Here is a 22,477-nt window from a genome sequence, read left to right as displayed (position 1 = left end):
CGTGGTTTGGGTCAGTTGGAAAATCTCCACGCGATAAAGCCGGATTGACCAGCACACACATCCACACTCACTCTTATCAGATTGGAAACCTTTTCACCTCATGTGCCTCTAACAATGTCTCCGTGGGCTGAAGGTTACCGCCATCAGAGGACAAATTCACCTCACCCCAGCAGCTGCACTAAAAACAAAAGAGCTTAGGCAGCAACTTGAGGTGTAAGTTGAGCCATAACGGTAATGCATTTTAATGAGCCTGGACCACGGAGGCTGTCCTGGAAATAGACGCAGCGTGTCCATTTCCTCTGCAGGGTTTTAGGACAGGGCCAGCGTGCATGAAAATGGGCTGCTGTGGAGGAAATGGCCTTTTATGTAGAACGCATTATGGTGGAATATATAGTCCTGAATGGATCGCTGTGGACTGCTCTGCCTACTCCCACTCAGAATTGGGCTAGTCTGCTCTGCTGCCTGAAAGAGACGTATAAATGTAGCAAATTCAATGTAAGATGTTGGGGGCTTTGAATTCCGATTGTGGATTTCTTCATCTTGTATTAGAAAGAAAACGTCATGAATACTCATTTCTTGTTCACCCATGTGAACCGTTTAAAGCACTTCAAGTTCTGAGAGAGAGAGAGAGAGAGAGAGAGAGAGAGAGAGAGAGAGAGAGGCTTTTACAAAGAAAAGGTTCTGTTATCCGTGTTAACAAAGGCCAACACATCACTGACAGTGTTGTTGGTATTGTGCATGAAGCGGCTGATTATGTTGTAACATCCTTTTTTCACAATGTTGTAAACAGTCTTTTTCTTTCCGCTGTACTCCTCAGTCACTGATGCGACCAGATGCAGAACTAAATAGGAAAGATGGGATTGTAAAGCTAGAGACGGAGGACCAGGTAAGCTTGGTTCTGATTTGTATCGTCTGTCAAACACGTCACTGCTTTGGTTTTGATTCATTTTCTGGCCTTTTTAAATCACTGGAACATTATAAAAACTTGACACTGAGAAACTATTACCTAATGTTTTTACTTTTTGTGGGCTTTCGGGTAGAACATCTTAATCCCTCGGCCAAATTTTCAGGGAGAGTCCTGTTCATCTGGGAAACATCATATTTCACATCGGACCTCATGATAGAATTCCAGCAAAAAAAAAAGGAGAGACTCTTGCGTTTGCGTCAGAGCAGATCTGAACACTTAAATGTGATTTCCTGAAATGTCTAAATCATGCCGGTGTCAGGGGAGGTGGTGGGAGCACTCTGCAAGGAAATTCCTCACAGCAAGGAAGCTGGCAGTCACTCTGTTTGGACAAGCTCACTGGGACCTGGCAAAGAAAAAAGAGGAGGTTGGCTCCAAAAGCAGGAGTGAACTTCATTAGATCTGATGAGTCAATGTGAAATTGATGCCTTTGTCCAAATAGAAAAAATTTGTTTTATCTGGAAGCATCGATTCAACAGTGACATCAGCATTCAGCCGTGTTATCTGTAAATATGTGCAGCTTGTTTTCAGTGGAGAATATGTTATAATATTCCATCAGCAGCTTGTTGTGGGCCTCATTAGCTGCACTATATGGATCTGCAATACAGTGGCTGCACTGAACAAAGCCCACAGTGGCTCTATTAGAGGAGGGATGTAATTTTCTTGTCATTTGCATGCTGCGTGGACGCAAAGGCTCCGAGGGAACATGCCGAGATTCAATCTCACTTTATGTCATGCACAGTTTGTTTTAAAAGGAAGAAATTGCAAGCAGGTTTTCCATGATCAAAGTCATCCAGAGCTGAGCTTCGCCTCAATTTCCATGGAGTGGCTGAAAATAAATGCATGTTCACAGTCACGGTAAATTTACAAACCAGCGAGGGAAAATGACTGCGCCGGGCAGAGGAGAAGCGCTTGGAATGAGGCGTTAAATTAAATCCATTGGTGTCACAGCAACGCATTTCAACTGCATCTCAAAACATTTGACATAGTTCTCGCTGGACCAAGAGAATGACCGATGCTAGTGAACAATATTTGGACCACATTCACATATATGATGCAATATCTGTAACACTTTATTTAATCTCACACAATATAACAAACAATAACTGCTTCATGTCACACTGTAATGTTGCTTTTAAGCAGGACATTTTAAAGTGTGTTTGTCAATAACTCCTACTGTCAAGATTTACAATATGACACGGTTGTAATGAGTAAAATGCTTATTAGGATCATATTTATTAAGTATTTATTCATTCACAGTTTTAAATTCAGGAAACCACAATCATTTTATTTGAATGTGCACAAAATGTGTGTAAAAATTACATGTGGTTACGAGTGGTTATGTGACTATTTCTAGCTGAGGCGTAGTTTGTCCATTTTTACGTCCATTTTTGAACTTATTTTTCTGTACAGATTGAACAAACGAGATATAGCGTGTTCATTTGTGAACTTCAGAGGTGCTCGTAGGCCACTTTTGGCCCCCTCTGTTTCTGGTCTTGGATGCTAAGCTAAGCTAACAGCCTGCTGGCTGTGGCTTAATATTTGCGGTACAGACACAAGAGTGTAAATCCATCTTCTCATCCAACTCTCAGCAAGAAAATGAATAAGCACATATCTTTACATGTCAAAGTATTCCTTTTTAAAAGTCCTTATGCTCACACAACACATTCTCACTCCCAGCTAGTCACCTACAGACGCTTGGTCAGTGGCCCCTTTAGTGTCATTTTTCAAGGATAGCATCTGAAATGTTAGATCCCAATATGTGGTTAACGTCACGTTACATACATGCGTAAGTTAGGTACATTAGCTTAATACCTGGTTAGCAACAAAACTACTTGGTTTTGGAAAAGATCACGTTACATAAGTTAAGTGCGTTTTTAGATTGACACGGAACATGAGTTTGTTTGATCCATCCGACCCGACTTCCTCCCCATCCAGACTTTTTCCGCTCTTTATACTACGACACCCCAACACAATTTTTAAGCCCACCAGTGGCAGCCCTGCACCATCAAAACTGACACCTGAGGGGTGCGTGAAGCACTATAGTTTTGGCGCGTAGGGCCACGGATCAAGCTGCCGTATTTGATGGGTTGGCATACAAACTATTCCCTTTCACTTAAAAAACAACAACTAAAAACCTTCCTTTTCATTTTCCCATCTCTATCAATCTCTTTGTCACTCTCTCAAACGTAAACACAGAGTATATGGTCCCTCTATTGTCTGGCGCTGTTTACCACGCGGCCACTGTTCAGCTCCTTGTCCTTATCAGTGTCGGGTCATGGTGGTATTTCCTGCCTGCAACAAGAGCAGAAGGTGGCACAGGATGAGTGCTGCTTCCTGTGCTGGCACACCCAGCATGTACCCACTGGCCCCGGGCACCCAGCACTGCAGTCAGAGGGAGTATTGGAGAGGAGCCTGTTAAGTCGCCTTCAATATACTCGTGTTGTTCGTGTGAGGTGCAAGATAGCTGAGCAGTTCATTTGCATCTAATTGAATCTTTAATGGCGTTTGTGCGTATACTGGACAACATGCAACGGAATAAAAAGAGGTGGCGAGGGATCCGAGTCCCGAGGTGGACTGAATCTCATAGCAGTGTTGGAAAATGAGACTAAGGCTGCAGGCTGCCTCGGTCATAGAGGATGAGTTATATCAAAGAGTTAATCATTCCTGTTGATATTTTATCAAGTGAATATCCTTAAACCCCTTAAAAATTCCGTTTTATCGCTGGTGGGTAAACATCATCTGGGATGTTAGATCACAGGAAGCTGAATCTGTAATGATTCAGATGCTGCTGTTGGCTTCATCATCAGATATGTACATGTGATCAAAATGTCCGCACTTTCAGAGGGATAACTTTGACTGGACAATATTTGATTTTAAATAGAAAGATTGTCAGCAAACCAACTCATTAGTCTAACTTTGCCTGTGACATTTGTAAATATTGTTTTGATATCCTCCAATTAAGTGCTTTCATGTTTGTGTACCAACGTCTCAAGAGACCCCGGAATGGCCCCTCTGGGTAGAGACGTGACATTAACATGGTGTCTGCTACTATTTTTTTTTTTTACTGCAGAATCCTCGTTTGGCTGGAATGTCGGTTCATCTCCATGTCGGCGCAGCCTTTCCCATGGGAAGTGCACAGAGGAATCTTTGGTCTCATCGGGGGGAATCGGCAGATGTTTGTAAATACGCTTGCGGCCGCTGAGACCAGGGAGGACTTGCCCTTCAAAACACTCCGATTCTGAATGTTTATTACAAGTGGGTTTCTCGGGAAACCACGATCGCTGGGCTCGCTCGCCGAACATATTTGGAGTGCGGCCTGTTGCATGTCATTGAGCATTGGGGTTTTTTTTTCGCATGCACGCCCCTCCCTGCCCATCCCATCTTCGAGTTGCATCCCACAAAGAGACGACTGTGAATCGGTGGATGCTGTTTGTGTATGGCTGCCTCTAGTGAACCACTGATATTTCGGTTCTAAAGCTTGGTGTTTTGCATTTACCGAGTTGAGGGCAGTATGTGCTCCAGAAATCTAACCTTATTACACGTTATCTTATAGCAACATGGACAAGCTCCTCTTGCAGACAACCTGAGAAAAAGTACATTTGAACTTGTCACAGCAGGAAAACACAGTAATGACATTAACAATTTCTCTGTTCTATTCAAGGGCCCCAGTAAGTCCTGGCAGTGTAACAATGAGCCAGCATGCACAATACCAGGATCCTGAGACTAAGGCAGCTAATGGAATTCAGCCATCATTTTGTTATGTGCACCTGTGCTTTTCTTACTGTGACATGTCAAAGTCACTTCCGTATTACCAGTGATGGAGGAAGTGTTGAGCTCTGTTTCACAAATTTCCTGTAGGAAACATCAGGCTCCACTGTGTTCACCTTCTAGGCGCTAACGTTGTCTTTCATGGCAGGTTAGTGTGCAGTCTGTTTATCTGAGGGTTTTGTGGGGGGGGTGGGGGGGGGGGTTGGTGAAAACGGCTTCGGCTGCAGCTGGAAGGTAAGGTACATGAAAGTTGCAGGCCATAAACCAGATGTGATTCATCAGTTATATCATTATATACAATATATTGGATGAGAATGATTACTAACGCAGAAACATCTCAGCAGTATTTTAATGTTACAGAAGGAGCTAAAATGTACTTCTGGTACTTCCCCAGATTAGTGTATACTCCAGTGTTTTGATAGATATTCCTGTTTTGTCAACGGAGATCTGTGGCTTTGAAAAGAGCAATGTAGCGGCTTCAGTTCCCCGTTGGAAAGGGCTGCCTGACCGCCACCTATGCTTGCAACAAAACTATCATTTTGCAACAAAACTATCATTTTACCTCGCAGAACCAAACTAACGAGGCGTCCACAGCAGTACATTGCTTAGCTTCTGTGTGGTACTCCTGTCTGCCTCTCTGAACTGGGAGAAGACCGCCATCTAAGTTACTAATACACTGCCTATAAGGATATAAGTGTACTGTATATGTAGCAGCATCATCATGCAGGAACCTACGTCAGGTCATGTGAGAAAAAACTAAAAAGAAAACGCAATTATATATCAGACCTTTTAAGTAAAGTACCTCAAGACTGTACTTAAGTACTTACTTAATACTACATAGTTATTTTCCACCCCTGGTCATGTGTGTGTCAAAGTGCGGTGATACGATACATACAGCGTTATGATTCACATGGCTTTCATTAATGCTGTGATTGCATGCAGCGCATATGTTTCCATTTTAGTATGCATGATATACTGCATTCACTCCCTCACAGCACAAGACACACTTTGCGTTTGTGTGTGTAACTGTATCTCCAGCCACATTGTCGGGACTTCAGACTGCAGCATTTAATCTGGGACAGGGCAACTAAATCTTCCCCCTCTTTGCTAAAATTGTCCGTTCCCTGTAATCAAGGTTTGGTGAATGGCATGACCATCATCTTCATCATCTTCTCCCTGCTCCCACCACAGAAGTAGTTACAGGCTGAGGGACTGATGGCAGGACACAGGCTGAGGGCTTGTTTAACCCTACACTGCACAGACCACAGCATGACACTTTGGATATCTGTTGTATTTCCACTGAAAAGGTTGACTTGTGGCTTTGTGCTCTAAGCAAAGAGATGGTTTTCAAACATTACAGAAAGCTGTTTTTGCCAGCCTGTTTGTTTCCTTTCCTCTTTTTGCTGCTTTGTGGTCTTTTGAATTGAAGAGTTTGGGTTTTGTGAGAATGCGCTTTATGTCCGAATCCATGATGGTCAATATGTAAGGCTGATACAGTCCAAGCATGTGTACAGATAAGAGTATCCCATGAGCTCTTACCTCTGTCACTTCATCTCCCCACATGAGCCACACCAAGAAACAGGATGTTGCCTGCCCCACCTCCATTGTGTTGTCCTTATAAAACCGGTTTTGGCACAGTTTGGGACACCTATCGATATTCTGCCAGGGAACAATAGCCCTAAACATGTTGTGATACCAAAGGTTGTAACCTTCGGCATGTATAAGATAAACTTTCCCTTCCTTCACAGCGTCTGACTAATGCTGGGCGAAAAAGCCCTTTCACAGCGGTGGGAGATGAAGGAGAGAGGCTGTTGTTGTCCGAATAGGCTATTGCGAGCGACTTCCTTAGGTTTACCAATGGCACAGAGAAAACTCTGCCAATTCAGTGTGTGTGTGTGTGTGTGTGTGTGTGTGTGTGTGTGTGTCTCTCGGTATGGGTGAGCAGTCAAAGCCACATGCAGGTCGTGTCAAGCCAGATTTCCTTAGTTCTTTGCCCTTTGACTGAATTTGTGGCAGAGTGCGTGTGTTGAACTTAAAAGCAGGAGGTTGTGTTTAATAGCACTATCTTTCCTGCACGCTTCTGTGGGTTTGATTCAAATGTGTTTGTATGCATGCTGTGTCACTCATGGTCCTCTTATGAGTTGCAGTTGTGAGATGAATGCTCGGGAGGATTTGAAACTAATTTTAGCCACAGGGTCAGGATGTCGGTTGGCCCACCACTTTGGTCCAAACTGAAATGTTTCAACAACAACTAGCCCAATGGATGGAGTCAGTTTTATGCTGACATTCATGGTGCCAAGGATGAGTCCTTGCAACTTTGGCGCTCCCCTGACTTTTTCATTTTATCTTCTAGCACCCTTTCAATTTGTCCAATACTTAATGACCAAATACCTGCAATGCTACAGTAACAGCATCAGCTGCTACTTTGTGTTTAGTGCTAATTAGCAATTGTTACCATCCACAATCTGGAATAAAAAAAAAGTCATATTCCGGTTGCTTAGGCAGGTCCCTTTAGTCATGTGCAGTGTAACTGAAGAAGGCACTGCTTTTAAAATGACCTGATTGCTTTGTGCCACTATTCTCACAAGCAATTTGCAAGATGTATAACATTTGTCTCTGCTGTGCAAATACACAAGACCGAGCTTGTGGGACTTCAACAGCAGTGTTTAGCGATGTTTTTCCTTTTGCGTGAGCTGTATTTGTGCAATTTATCCTGCAACAAAGTCCTCATTGAAAGCGGTTGACATAGACAGACGGCGTAAGGCTGGCTGGCAGTGGGTGCAGTGATCCGGCAGGTTGCTGGCTTACTTCTGCAGCCAGCGGACCAATCGTCAGCAAATCAGTGATCAACCCTTCTGAGTTGAGAGTGGATCTAAAAGCGTACAAGGTACATTTATAAATCAGTGGCCTTCAAGGTCACCTGGAGGAGCAGACTTCTTCTGTTCATGACTGTGGCTAAACTCCAATCCCAGTGGGCATTGACTCCTTTACCCAGTTGAAAAAAATAAGAGTATTAATCATATTTCACCTGTTTTAAAGCCACTTTAAAAGCAGATACTGATTTGTACTAACAAAATGTGGAGACACACTGACCTGTCAAACTGATGACAACAATTTCCTTTACCTTTTCCTTTTTATTTCAATTATAAGATAACACTTTCATATTTTGTGAGATGTTTATGTTTCCCTGGCTCCTTTTGCAACATAATATTTAAAAAATACAGTCTGCAATACTATAAATAATGTAAATAAACCTGCTTTATAATTAGTTTTTTTTTCATTTCTCATGTGTAATCTAAAGCTCAGCACTTTCATTTTACAGTAACCTGTAAAAAAAGGGCAAAACACAAGCATCACTTGTGCTACCGTATAATTTTAGGTACTAAGAACAGGGTGTGCATGAATCTCATACAGTAGGAAGACTGTAGTGCCATGCAGCTTCCAACTACAACGATAGTCTTCCTTCTAAACAGAACATTTTAACACATAATCTAAAAAAACACTCTTTAAATCAAACCTGGTGGACTTATTGTCCAGGTAAAATGTCGTAAGAATGGGAGCTGAAATAATACATTCACTGTTTTTAACTGCAATTCCGCATCTTTCCAACTTTCCAATACTTGCCTCAGCACTGACAGGTTCAGTATTCCTGTGCATCTTCTCCTTTTGTGGCACACCTCAAGTTGGCACTCAGTGCGGGGGAGGGATTTTATAAGAAATAAGCATACAATATATGCATATAATCCTGTGTGTGGGAGGGACACTGCAGGCGTGTTGCCACCTTTCCTCCTACAGAGATGCAGAGAAATGGTGCAAGACTGACATCCACTTTGTAATGTGCTGCACATGGCGCTTGTTTGCCACCGGCATTATCTCGAGGCATGCGTCCAGAGATTAGTCATCCGGTCGCTCTGTTTACCTTTACTGTTTACAGGAACGCTGAGCACCTGCTCTTGAGCATAATACCACTCAGGATGTTTGCCTGCCGCTTGTTTATCTGTGTTTGTGCATTCGGGGGGGGGTAAAATGGTTCAAAGGCAAAGGAACACTGGGAGACTTGTGCAGGGGGAAAGCTAAAAGTAACAGTGAAAGAAGCACATGAAGTGACAGTAAAAACAAAAAAGCCTCATGTTTAAATACGCCTGGGCACACGGGGGTGACGTGTGTTTCCTGTTGAACTGAAGCAGATGAAGTTTTTTACAAAGGCGTTTGTTTGGGTGTTGTGGTCAGTGAGCAGGATGTTGTGACCCTCTGGGAGCCCACGTGCTGAGGTCAGTGGGGAACGGCCGGTTTGGGCTCACGGCGCTGTTGGGTCTCCACCTTGTGGCTTGGACCCCATCTTGCAGTGCTGAACGGCTGCTCGAGCAAACAAGCGCACACCCACCCGGAGCCAAAAGTAAAATGGGGTCAGTAAAATGGGCTAAACAAAAACTCCCCCAAAGCCTACATTTAAGCCTAGATTTGTAAACATTTTTGCCAGTTGGCATTATACAGAATTAGCTATTTTCAGTTCCTGTTTAAAATGTACAAATGGATGCACACACTGCTATCACTGGATTACTTTGATTCTGAAGACAACTTAAAAATGTTACTAGTCTCAGGCAACTTCTGAAGTGACGAGGAGCGTCTTTATACGCTCAAACAGGCTCACTGAGCAAAGCAGTTGAAAACCGGAGGAGTAGGCGTCCTGTGTGGAGAGTTATAAGCTCCGGGGTCACAGGGTCAGGACTGAAACCTGACATCACAGCTCGAGTATGCAGAGCTTAAAACACATGTCGGCAAAGCCCCGGCAATAGTCGGGTAATTTATGGGTGTTAGAGTGGACTTAACCTCCGTGTGTCTTCAATAAAAATTAAAAAAACAGGAGAGATATGGAGTGACTCTCGCCACTTCTCATGTCATCTCTGATTAACTGTGAGCCTGGAACCTCTCCAGAAAAACAGGGTCCAAAGTAATTTACTGGAATGAAGACCTACACGTGTGGAAGACTTATAATAAATATGAGCAGAATCCCAGCAGTTTTCTTTTGAGAGATGACGGCTCTAAATAAGATCTGTAGACAGTGTGCCCGCTTTGAAGTAAATCAGGGTGTTTGCATATGCGTGTAGCCTATAGGTGAAGCTTCTGGTTAAGCTATTTTAGAACATGTCATTTCAAGTCTTGCTCTGCAGGGTTTCAGCCTCTTAATGACATGGTTCAAGACTGTGTGAGCCACATGAGCATGACTGAGAAGTAGAAGTAGAAGAAGAAGAAGAGAGAGAAAAAAACTGTCCAACCCCTCTGAAGATTTCCTGTTTCATGAAAGTGCACATACTGTGTGAGTCATATAGGGCAAGTCCTGCCTGGTGTGTTTACTCTGCTGCTTCTACCCGGAGCCGTGGAGGCGTTTTTTTTAATTTTTTTGGAGTGGGTGAAGCAACAGGCGGACCGAAGAGAGTCCGCGAACTCTGGATATTAACCCGGTGTCAAAGGCTTCGGTTAATTCATGAGAAGGAGGGGAGTGTACAGTCTGTCTCTCAATGGAGCTACTAAGGTTTTCCGCTTTTTGGTGTGGAGCGATACTCTTCGGTAGTATTCAGCTCGAGGAGGCGGGTGAGTTGAACTTTTTACGTGGAGAGAAGTTGTCAAAGGAGCGGCTGCGTTGAGTCACAGCTGCAGGGTGATTAGTGGAGCGCCAATGACGCGTCAGCGAGCGCTGTTAAGCGCTTTAACTTGGGATTATATGATAAACTATACTCACTGTTCTTTGCACGGGTGTTTTTAACGGGCCTGTGGTACACTTTACTTTACAAGTAGTCCAATTAATTTAATTAAAAACGACAAACTGCCAAAGTGCGCAAGTTATCGAGGCTCGAGTGCCTCATTCATTCAACAAGCCTTTTTTTCGTTCTTGCGAGCACGTTTGCTCTTCCTGTAAATACACTTCTGTTTACACCGCTAACCTTTAGTGTGTTAGCCTAGCTGTTCACTGTGGATGCTACATTATTTGAGGGCATCACCTGTCGTAAGTCGCAGCCTTTAAATCCTGGGATGTGTTATCTCCATCCTTTTATGTGCACATTGCTGACAGCAGGTCCAGCAGCCCCCCCTGAGGAAGACAGCGTTTTACCTTCATCTGTCTCAGACTCAGTCCCGGTGGCACCAAGTGGCTTTGGCTGCTCCTTAATCCTCTTTTTCCCCCCTCTCTGCAATTACATGTAGCCCTGGGTGACAATTACTAGCATTCATCCCTTCCATTGCCCCCCCTTGGGTTTAAATGACATGCTCTTTCAGAGGAGTTGCTCTAATGATATAATTACTCGGCTCAACCACCTTCCCACCACCAGCACTCAAGCATGGTCTATCCCCTCTGTGCTGACTTACTTCAAAACAACCCGGCAAACCCGCCAGGCAGAGTTTCACATCAGTCCAGACGTTTAGTCTGGAGTTCAAGTGTAATATTTAGATGTTTTTATTTGTGTGGGAGTCTCCCGGTGAAGACGAGGCCAGAAAAGCAATACCCGTCTGCAATATCCTGCTAGGATTCCTGTGAAAGTATCTCAGTCCGGCACAGGAACGGGACGCCGTCGACTGCTCTAGATTCGCTGCTCTTCCGCGCTGCAGGTTGTACAGTGGTTCTGCTGCAGGTCTAAACCCACCCTGCAGATTTGGGGCGAAATGATACAGTAGGCTTTTTGTGCGAGGGCTTTTCGCACCCGAGAAGGTGTGAAGTCGGAGGCGGAACGGATGCTGGGCAGACTCCTTCGCTGTCTGCTTTCACTTACACTTCCCAGTTGAAGAACGTCTCACGTTGTGGTCACGTGATCAAAGTCTTGTCAGGGCCATCTTTACACAACTGGCTACATGTTTCAGATGCATCGTGCATGTTTGTTTACGATGCTTCATCCTAGGGGGTGATCTTTAAACTACAGGAGGTAGATGTTAACCTACTTTCTGTCTCGGTTTGGTCACGAGCTGCGCATCAATGAACAGGTTCAACTTCCTGTGCACTTGGGCTCAGCGTACAGCCGACGTGTGGCTATGTGGTTTTGCTATATAGGCCCTGTCACATGTTTCTCCTCTTCCTGTTTTTTTGCTATTGGGCTGATTTGATTTCTGTTTCTTTCAGAACCCTTAAGATCTGAAAGGAGTACAGTCTTTGTCTTTCACTCTCTCCCACTCTGTTTACTCGATAGACTCTCAGAGAGCGGCCTAACTTCATCGTACCACTTGAGTCCACATTGTGTGCACTTGTACAAACGCCCCACAAAATCCTCCCGTGAGACACATTTTTTCCTGATGATGCTTCAACAGTCACTGGTGCTAGATTGATCCTGGGAAAATTGGAATATCCTCTTTTAGGATCATTTCCAACTCTTGAAGCCACAAGATCCACTTTCCACTCGCAAGTTTATGTGGCTGAGAGGACTCCCTCGAGTAAAAGGAAATAAATCGGAGAAGTCGGGAGATATTGTCCATCTTTCCCGCTGCTCTGTCTCTCCTTTCTGTGCCAAACAGCGGTATGCTGCCTGACAGATTTTTATCATTAAAAGCCTCTCAATGAAAGGACTGTGGTCAGAGAGTTTCTCTACTAATACAAACACTCGCCAACACGTACACACCCATCTCTGTCTCTCTCCAAACACAAAGAGATAGCAATACATACGCGCCCCCCCCTGTCTTTTTGATCTTCTTGAACACCTCTGTAGATGGGGCGCCGACTCATCGGTGGGACAAATTAGAGACTCCTCAGTGAGGAGATGCATCCGTGTTTCCTTTTGTTTGTTGTTCTTGCCTGTCTGGCAGTTGTCTCCTTAGATGATTATCAAACCCACAGGCACTCATCACACAATCCTGTCTGTCTCACTGATACGGGTCTGCCTGCCGGCAAAGTCAAGTCTGAACAAGACCAAAGGAGGTGGATGCCACCGCGCGCTGCGCTTATTGTTCCGACTTCACAGGAAGAAATATCTAGCCACCCCGAGGATGAAATAGTTGGGATTTTCCAGTGGTGTGGTTGAATATCTGCATCTACTTATCATCAAATTCCAAAAGACTCCCACCCTTTAATTAGATTTGAACATTTTCATGCTGATAAGTATGAACTGTAAGACTGTTTTGCATTTCTGAGTGGTCTGTTTGTCCTTTTTAATGCCACATGCTGCCTAGTCAACCCAATACCATATAAGAAAATGAGCTTGTCTGTCCACTGAACCTTTTTTGTGTACCCAACTCACCATCTGCCCTGTCTCACTTCTCCTCTTTTTATTTTTTTTAACAGAAGCCAATATAATGAGGTCACGAAGGCTGTGTAAGTTCTGTGATGAGCAGCTCACCAGCTGCACAGGTAAAGGGAGCTGCAAGGCGGACTGTGACATCACGTCCATCTGCCCCAGAGACGAAGATGTGTGTGTCACTGTCTGGTAAGTGGGCACTCATCTAAACTCACGTTTCTCTATGAATCAAAGCCAGGGTTACGAAAATGGTTTTAGTTGAGTCTAGTTAAAGCGAAAAGAGCATTTAACATAATTCACCTCTTGGGTCACAGTACGGGTACAAACAAAGACGTGAGGAAATGAGGGCACAATGGATGCTCTTTTTATAATCAAATCGTCCTCCTTCATTTCCTCCCAGGAGCCCTAAAACGTCTTTCTTTATTTGACGTTTTCCTTTGAACACTTTGTCAGTCAGCGTTCTGGTGAAGGCCGTCGGCCGGATCACAACAGCACACGAGCATCTAAACATCCAGCATCCAGCAGCGAATCTGCCTCTGAGAAGCAGCAGGAGGCCGATTTGTGCCCGTGTTAAAAGCTGAAACCCGCGCCGCTGTTTCTCATTATGTTGCCGATGTTGTTGGACGTTCTCTGAGCTGAGGTCAGCAGAAAGCTAATAGCACATGGACAGCAGCACCTCTTTGAAACACTCTGCACTGCCAATGCTGCCCAGCAGGGAAGCAACACTTAGATGTGTGTATTTATGCATGTTCAGGGTTTTTCTTTGTTTCGTGTTTGTAATGGTATTTGAAGAATCTCGCTGTTCGCGAATGTGACCCCCTGTATTGCAGTAATTTACATAATGCTGAGACCGTGGACTGCTGCAAGAGACAAACATCCCATTTACAGTCCCCACTCTATCACTGTACTGCTTAGAAATCGCAATATTTGCACAACTGCAGACCTGCCATCATTGCCTTGTTACACGATAATACAGATATCTGAAAAGGGGACTTCATTGCCAAAGCCAGTCCAGTAAATGGCAGTATTTTCTTTGTGCTTTTTCTCTTTCCAAGGAGAAGGAAAGATGATGACAATGTCACCGTTGATACAGTCTGCCACAGCCGATCTCAGAAGCTGTATGGCCTGGTCCTGGAGGATTACAACAACAGCAAGTGTGAGATGAAAGAACGAAAGGGCATGGGCTCACAGTTCTTCATCTGCTCCTGCTCTGAGGATGAGTGCAACGAGCACATCTTCTTCAACTCCTGTAAGTTAAGACACAATTATTTTGTCCACTAATCCTTTGTTTTTAACCACTCTTGAGCCGAGTGAGTTTCTTACACCAATGTATTTTCTTTTTCGATTGAGCCTTTAAGATAACATGATTGTGATCCGGTAAGATCCATCGTGCAGTGGACATGCCACATTAAAGGGGACATATCATGCTTATTTTCAGCTTCATACTTGTATTTTGAGTTTCTACTAGAACATGTTTTCATGCTTTTGATGTTAAAAAAAAACACAATTTTCTCATACTGTCTGTTTGAATACACCTGTAATTACTCTCCGTCTGAAACGCTCCGTTTTAGCGCCCGTCTCTTTAAGCCCTCCCTCTAGAAAAGTCTAGTCTGCTCTGATTGGCTTGCGAGAAAAATATGGCGCACCTTTGCCAAGGTAGTTTTCAAGCCTTCCTGAAATTAAATGAATACTTGAACCCATTAAATATGGCGCTACAGCAACTTAGCATAAAGACTTTAGCATAAATACTTTAGCATGTGACGCTAGCTTAGCTAAGCCAAATAGCTGCTGGCTGGCCTTGCACTGAACAGTTTCTCATCCAACACAAAGCAAATGAGTGTATTTCCCACAATTGTGACTCATACTCCTGGAAGTAGTACAAAGTTGCATCAGTTCCTTATTGTGTCCATCTCTTTCGCATTCCTCAACAGTGAAGCAATAGTCCAGTAACACTGTTTTATGTATGCAAAGATGGGACTCTTTGGTTCCTACATCTGTGCAGCATAACATGGTAACGTCATAGTCCTGGCGGGCCTAATGTTATAATGCCAGTTTCTCTCAGCTTGTCATGTAAGGCGTCATGCATGAATGCAAACACGTGTGCACTGTAGTGCTCTCCAGATACATGATTACAAACAGGTTTGGGAGACTTTAGCTTGTAGACTCCAGTTACAGCGCTGGCCCCGGAATCAGATGTATTTTGACTACAGCATCCAGGCAATAACAACACGGAGGTACACTTCTGAGACCTGGCTGTGCACAGAGACACAAATTGAAAGCATCTGCCCAGTCCAAACCACGTAATGGAAATCCATTCCCCTACCGTCGAGAATGTCTGTGCACTGTCAGTGACTAACATGAGATGTGTCGTAATAAACGAGCTCCAGCTAAAAAGCACAAAGGAACAATGCCAGTAAATTTAGGGGGCATGTACCTCTTCCTCCTCTAGTGACCAGTGTCCCAAGGTACAAAACAGTTTTTGTGACTAAGCCTATTACTGACTCTTTTTCCCATAACTGAGGGATACGTTTAGGAAAGCCATTACTTAAGTAACAGGAAAGACTAAGTTGTTTGTCACATACCAGTTGAAATACCTCAGAGTTGCCACGGTCTTTGCACGCCATGTGCTGCCCTGACGAGTGGGCCGAGGGTGTGTTCAACAGAACCAGAAACATATCGACGAAAACTATTGGAAATGGCAAGAAGAATACAAAAGGAGAACTAACTTGAGAACAAGAAGTTGGAGCTCAGATGTAGTATCTACATCTTAGCATAAAGTATTGAAACGGTGAAATAGCTCTGTTCAAAGGGAACAGAATCCATCTGCCGGTACATCTAACATTACAAGTGTAAAAATATCAATTAACGGTTTCTCCATGGGGCTGTGTGCCAACAGGAGCAATGATTTTCTGGAGTCTGAAGTCACTGAGCTTAATTTTCTTACCTTTGGACACAGCCAGGCTAGCTGTTTCCCTCCGTTTCCAGTCTTTATGCTAAGCTAATTGCCTCCTGTCTCCAACTTCATGTTTAACTGACAAATAAGGGATTTGTACCAATCTTATCTCTAACTCTGAGCAGGAAAACTATTCCTTTTAATAATTCCTTCACTTTACAAACACTGCTTTTGGTAATTTGTTAAGGAAATTCTTAAATGAAGGGGTTTTAACCAGCTGGTCAAAGATTTAAGAATCAGATTAAGGTATTGCCATTCATAGAATATTTTTCCTTTTTAAAGCAATACTTCAGCCTCAAAATGACCATTTGTAAATCAATTACTTACCCCATGTTACCTTGAATTGTTGAAGAAATGACAAATGTAAACGGATGTTTTGATATAGTTTGCTGTTGTAAACCCCCCCCCCCCCCCATTTACTTTAAATCATGAAGACTTTTCTCCGTTTTTTGATTCTTCATTCACAGTGGAGGCATGCGAGACAGTTTCTTGAGTTCTCTTCAAGAATTCGAGATAACACGGGGTGAATAATTGATATTGAAATGGTCATTTTGGGGTGAAGTATTCCTTTAAGTGAGGGTTTCGGCCAAAGCGGAGAGAGTCCGTGGGGCACAGTGACAGGTTTGTTGCGAGAAATAGTTTCTCACTCTACGAAAATAAAAACAAACTGCTGGCTGGGGCCATGTTGAGGATTTCAGACATGTGGTTTCCTGTTTAGAAGGAAAAAAAATGAGAGAGAACCAGAGGGATTGACTGGCTAGTCCGCTAGATGCCTTCCCCATTCGTCGTCCTCCCTTATTTCAGCCCGACTCTGCTCCTCACGTCTTCTTCACTTGCCTCTAAAATGAGTTTCTTATTCTTAAGCAAAATGGGGAAAATGTGAGGATGTTTTAGCTTTGAAGCTATTCCTGTCCCACCGTAGTAGCTGCTAACTGTTAAATGTTAAATGTGTAAAAGTTGTGTGGCAGGCAGTTTAGCAACTAGACAAATATAAATGATTTAAATTTAGAACTCTTCAAACTGTGGACCAATTGGTGTTTTTCTTGTTTAGTATGTTGTGCCTGGTGATGTAGTTTTTATAGGTCTGTTTATGACTGCTGCTTCAAAAACTGGAGTATAAACACAGCACAAGCATAAACTTTCACTGTTGGCCAAAACCGTAGCAGCTCTCAGACACACAAATTACAAGAATACTATAAAGAGACACAATGTGTGGTGGACTGGGTCAGGGCCCAGACGTTAACTTTAGCTTTGTGATGCTTCTTGACATTCCAGTGGGACAGCTCAGGTTCCTCTGCTGCTCTGAGAATATTACTTTACTCTTACATAAGATGCTGATACGGAGACAGTTTGAGATGGATTGCTTTTCTATTTTGGGAGACCGATTGTTTAATAGTAATGCTTATTCTGTAAAAAGCACAAGTGGAAAAAACTGTGTTTTTAAAACATCACACTGAGAAGAGAGAATAATACAATCTCACACTTTTTAAAACCTATTTTGAACTATAACCATTGTGGTTGACAGAATAACCTCGGTACGGTTGCTGTTCTGGAGCTTTTGATCACATTGCATGATCTTGACCAGCAGGTGGAGTTTGCCCAGTGGTCATGAAATTGTTCAAATTTCCTTTTTTTTAATGTAATGTAATAAATGAGGGAGTCTTCATCGTCTCGATCCCTTTGGCTCTTCTTCCCTCAGACATGGATTCCCAGGTGGTGGCGGTCATCTTGGTGAGCCTGGTGCCTCTGCTGGTTATGGCCGTCATCGTCGTCTCTTCCTTCTACTGCTATCGGGTCTACCGCCAGCGGCAAGCCAGCTCCAAGCGCAAGAGGGGTCGCCGGGACTTCAGCGATGGTCACGCCATCATGATTGACGACGAGGGCTCGGACAGCAGCTCCACGCACGCCAACAACCTCAACCACAACACGGAGCTGCTGCCCATCGAGCTGGACGTCCAGGTCGGAAAAGGCCGCTTCGCAGAAGTTTACAAAGCCAAGCTGAAGCAGGGCTCCTCGGTCAGCGAGGAGCAGGGCTTCGAGACGGTGGCCGTGAAGATCTTCCAGTACGAGGAGTACGCCTCCTGGAAGAACGAGAAGGACATTTTCTCGGACGCGGACCTGAGACACGACAACGTGCTTCACTTCCTGACAGCGGAGGACAGAAAGGCGCAGAGGCAGTGCTGGCTGATCACGGCCTACCAGCCGCGAGGGAACCTCCAAGAGTTCTTGATTCACCACATCGTCAGCTGGCACGACCTGTGGCTGCTGGGGGGTTCGCTGGCGCGCGGGGTGGCGCACCTTCACAGTGACCACACCATCTGCGGTCGCTATAAGGTGCCTATCACGCACAGGGACATTAAGAGCTCCAACATACTGGTGAAAAGCGACCTGACCTGCTGCCTGTGTGACTTCGGCCTCGCCCTCCGCCTGGACAACGCTCTGTCTGTGGACGAGCTGGCCAACAGTGGGCAGGTAAAGCATTCTAAGCATTCATTTGTGGGGTGTTATTTGGTTTTACTGTGCTTTTAATCCCCTCAGAGATTTAAAAAAAACTAAATCTTCTCCTGTTCTAATTTGCGCAGCCGGCCGAGACACAGGCCGTTCCAAGCTCTGCCATATCTCGAACAGAGCCGAGCAATCAATCAAACCTTTCATCTCTGGCCCTCATCACACCCTCTCTAAATATTTGGCACCCTCTATATCTTGGCCCCAGATGGATAGCGCTGATAGAAATCATAAGTGTTCTGAGGTGGTCGCTCTATAATAGTCGCAAGAAAAACAAGCTTGATTGATTCTTGATGGACTCATTACACTGATGTAATAGGCCGGAGTCATATTAGTCTCTGTAGTGAAAATGACTCATAATAAAAATGCGCCCCCCCCCATGCTGCGCAGCACACCTAATGCATTGTAAAGCCCACTAATGCATTTCGAGGAAGCACCGTTGAACACAATTTCCAAGGTGGTAATTAATGTGAAGACAAGAGACGCGTTGTTGAGCTCAGAGCTACCTTTTTTGTTTTTCCAATTACTTTCTACATCGAGCATATTTTGATTCAGATAAATATGATGCGATGACATACTACGGCACACAATTAACCCCCCCCCCCCCGCGTCACGTAAATAACTCTTAAGATGCTCTACGTAGCTGGGCTTTTTCAGCTGAACAACTCCTCTGTGGCGTCGTGGACTTCAGTGACATGGGAATCTTTTTTCACCCCCGTCTTTCCTCAGGTGGGCACAGCCAGGTACATGGCCCCAGAGGTCTTGGAGTCCAGAATCAACCTGGAAAACATTGAGTCTTTCAAACAGGCCGATGTTTACTCCATGGCTCTTGTACTGTGGGAGATCATCTCCAGGTGCGACGCAATTGGAGGTAAGATCTCATCAGACACGCAGGATGTAGGATGAAGTGCTGCTGGTATTGTCTCCTCTAAATGTCAAACTATTCCTTTAATTATTTTCAACTCCACTGCACCCTCCTCTGAGATGTTCTTTGTGCATTTATCCTGATCAATTGTGTTTTGTGGACTCCTGCTTTCAGCATGATACAGTAGCATGGTACCCTCACTGTGCACACAGTAAGCATCACATGTGACCTTTAGTTAATAATAGACATAACCAAGTTTCCCTCGGTAAATTAGAGATTAGCCCGGGCCGCTGAGTCTAAAGGAAATCCATAGAAGCACTGATTGATGAAATCCCCTGTGAGGCCTGGAAATATCCTCAGAAATACGAAAAGAAAAATTGCTTGACCTCTAAGGAAAGCGAGCACGTCGCCAGCTCTACCAATCACGGAGCTCGGTGACCAAATCCAAGTCCACCTACCAGATGTGTGACACTGCGCGCCAGGACTTGGGCGTGTGTCTCCCGCGACCCATTTATCACTGTGGGAACAAAATCCAAAAGTGTCAAACGCACAATCCATCTTGTCGAAGTCTCAAGGATCAGCCTTCACTTTACTAATGTACCGTTACTTGTGTTTGTCACTCTGTAGCGAAAACAAGGCCAGGATATGTGCAAATAATAGAAATGGGCGATTATCTGAAGGCAAAAACTGCAGAGCAGTATTTCATGTCGACACTCGAGTCGTTTGTTTTCACTTCCCTTTGGTGTCTCTGTGGTCCAGTTTGTTTCTGTGTCTGCTCCCGTCTCCATTGTGTCACAGCGGTGATTGAAAGCCGGGTTCGGGCATGAGCGCTTCTACTTTGGCGATTTCCTGTTTTGCCCCCACGACCACCCCCCGTGGGGGGCCCCTCCTTAAATTGTATCGCACAGTTACGCTGCCCAAGAGTGCTCTGAAGAGAAAACATGGCAGAGGGACCCACAGTCCCCCTCTGCTTTGCTTTCCCAAGCAGCAGGAACATGTGTGCCCTTTGGGTACACCTATTTGAAAAGAAAATAGACTATTTCCTGTTTTGCAAAGAACACGGCCCCCGCGGCACACTGTTCTTAGGCTGAAGTTGTAAGTATGGATGTCTCCTTTCTATGAGGATGTTTTGCGGCTAGTGTCTCTCGAGAGCGGACCAGACAGGATACATGGGGGCAGAGATGGACTAAACCAATCCAGGCGGAGTTGGTGTGGCTTCTCGTGGTTTCCTCCTGAGGGATTTGAGGGACAACAGCTTTATTCATCCGACTCATCCTCCTCCATTTGTTTATTTCATTCCCTTACTATATATTTATTGAGATCTAGACAAACAGAAACACTGTACACGGCAGCAAACATTATTTAAGACCCAGTTTAAATGTTCTTCCGAGTGTCCCTGCCCATAAAACTTCAGCTCGGTGTCTCGACATTGTTCCATCTCTTTCTTCCTACCCCTGGGCAGGTGAGGCAGCCGTTAATCACCCTCCCACTGCACCGAGACGCTGCAGACAGCCATCCAGCGTTACTCATGCCGGCAAAGACAGACTGGGAGGACAGGCGAGCGTAGATTTACTGGAGGGTGGTGGAAGCGGAGGGGTACCCGTCCCACCACTCTACCAGAACAGTGACAAAAGATGGAAGCAGCTGGAATAGCTCATGTATATCTCTATCCACTATCCGCCCACTCCCTGAGACAGAGGGGGAAATCTGTAGTTCATTAAGCCCAAAACCAGGCTTGGGGAGTAACGGATTAATGGGACTGCGTAAGTCTCTCACGCGCACCTGTATAAACGAGTCAATCTAGCAACACCGTAAATTACATATGACATAACACATAATCATATTTTTTGACATTCGTTACAGCCCTAAAAATTTGCATATAGGTTAATTTGATTTGCTTGAGTGGGTTCAGCTGCTGCTCCACATTATAATCCGGTAACACTAATTTGCCAAATGATTTGAGTCCTTGGATGCTATTGAGGTGATCCAAAAAGTAACGGAAAGTAATCCGATTATATTACTTTTATACTGTGATACTTGGATTAGTTTACTGGTTACTTATTTAACAGGTGATTGTATCGGTTAACATTTTAAAAGTTACCCTCTGAAACCTTGGCAAAAGCCCAAGGAGATGTTCTCACGTGGAAAGGTTCAAACGTTGCACAAACACAGCCGGCCTGCTGACTTCATAGAGGAAGGTGGAAAGAAGAAGCTGCGTAAATGAGATGCAGTAATTTGGTTTTGCTTCACTGGCAGCTAAAAAATAAAAAAAGAGTCTCCTCGTGGGTCGTCTGCTGGCAGAGATGTGGTATTGATTCTGCACTCGGAGCACCATGACAGTAAAGCTGCTGTGAGTTTCCCGCTGCTGGCCTCTTGTATTTTTCCCGAAGTTGCCAAGTTGTCCCCGGAGGTCGGTGAGTCACTAATGACACCCTGAGAACTCCTCGGCGTCCTTTGAGACAAAATATGAACACCAGGGCACACAGGCAGAGATTCAGAGTGACACATCCCCGGGCATCATCATACCGGCTGGGGATGAAGCCCCGGCTCCCTCTGGTCTCCGCTGCCACCTGCCCCGTGTGTGTCTGTGGAAGACAGATGTCTGATCAGCGCTCTGCGTCTCAGTGGCAGGCAGCCACGTAGCCACTCTGTCACAGTTCCCGGGGCCGCGGTCTGATCCGAGATCTGCCAGGCGAGAAGAACACAGCCGTCTGTCGACAGCGCCAGTCAGCCAGCCATGAGCCATGAGCCATCACTCTGCTTTCTTTATCTTCCAAGACTACGGAGACAGAGCGAGAGAGAGAAACGGAGATCAACACACCTCGCAGAGAAGGGAAAAAGCTGGATTCAAGGCTCAGGCCTTTTCTTTTTTTTTTATCTCTGCCTCTGTTCCCTAAAATGTCTCCTATGTAATTTAGCTGGTCCAGATTTAGGGCTTGGAAAGACTATGTTCCTCGGACGGGTGGAGCCACGTAGGGGAATAATAGTGTAGTGGTGTTGAATGTGGAGCTGCAGACGGAGAAATGCCTTCGGTCCCTAGAGGGAGAGGTTGGGCTAGACCGGAGAGGAGGAGAGGTTAAGGCAGCTGCTCTCCAGATGTCAGAACATCAACTCCTCCAGGACCGGAGGGCCTGATGGTCGTGTGTGTGTGTGTGTGTGTGTGTGTGTGTGTGTGTGTGTGTGTGTGTGTATACGTGTGTGTGTGT

The 22,477-nt window shown here is 44.8% G+C and overlaps 1 protein-coding gene across 2 annotated transcripts in view; it reads left to right on the top strand.

Moving 5' to 3' along the window:
• Positions 1–807: 807 nt before the first annotated feature.
• LOC116393841 (TGF-beta receptor type-2-like) overlaps positions 808–22,477 on the top strand; it is a 28,125-nt gene continuing 6,455 nt past the window's right edge. Inside the window, exons 1-5 of one of the 2 annotated variants that reach the window (XM_031866512.1) lie at positions 808–886; positions 12,996–13,137; positions 14,004–14,197; positions 17,601–18,373; positions 19,136–19,277. In XM_031866512.1, coding sequence (XP_031722372.1) covers positions 13,007–13,137; positions 14,004–14,197; positions 17,601–18,373; positions 19,136–19,277 — 1,240 coding nt within the window. In that variant the 5' untranslated portion in view covers positions 808–886; positions 12,996–13,006. Of the gene's footprint in view, positions 887–9,735; positions 10,328–12,995; positions 13,138–14,003; positions 14,198–17,600; positions 18,374–19,135; positions 19,278–22,477 lie in introns of those variants that run through there. The other variant, XM_031866511.1, reaches the window with a different exon arrangement.

Source organism: Anarrhichthys ocellatus, unplaced genomic scaffold (assembly GCF_004355925.1).
Source record: "Anarrhichthys ocellatus isolate YVR2014 unplaced genomic scaffold, GSC_Weel_1.0 scaffold35, whole genome shotgun sequence".
In the NCBI taxonomy this organism is placed as follows: domain Eukaryota; kingdom Metazoa; phylum Chordata; class Actinopteri; order Perciformes; family Anarhichadidae; genus Anarrhichthys; species Anarrhichthys ocellatus.
Note: the sequence above shows the minus strand (reverse complement) of the source record. Positions and strands in the feature narration are given on the sequence as shown.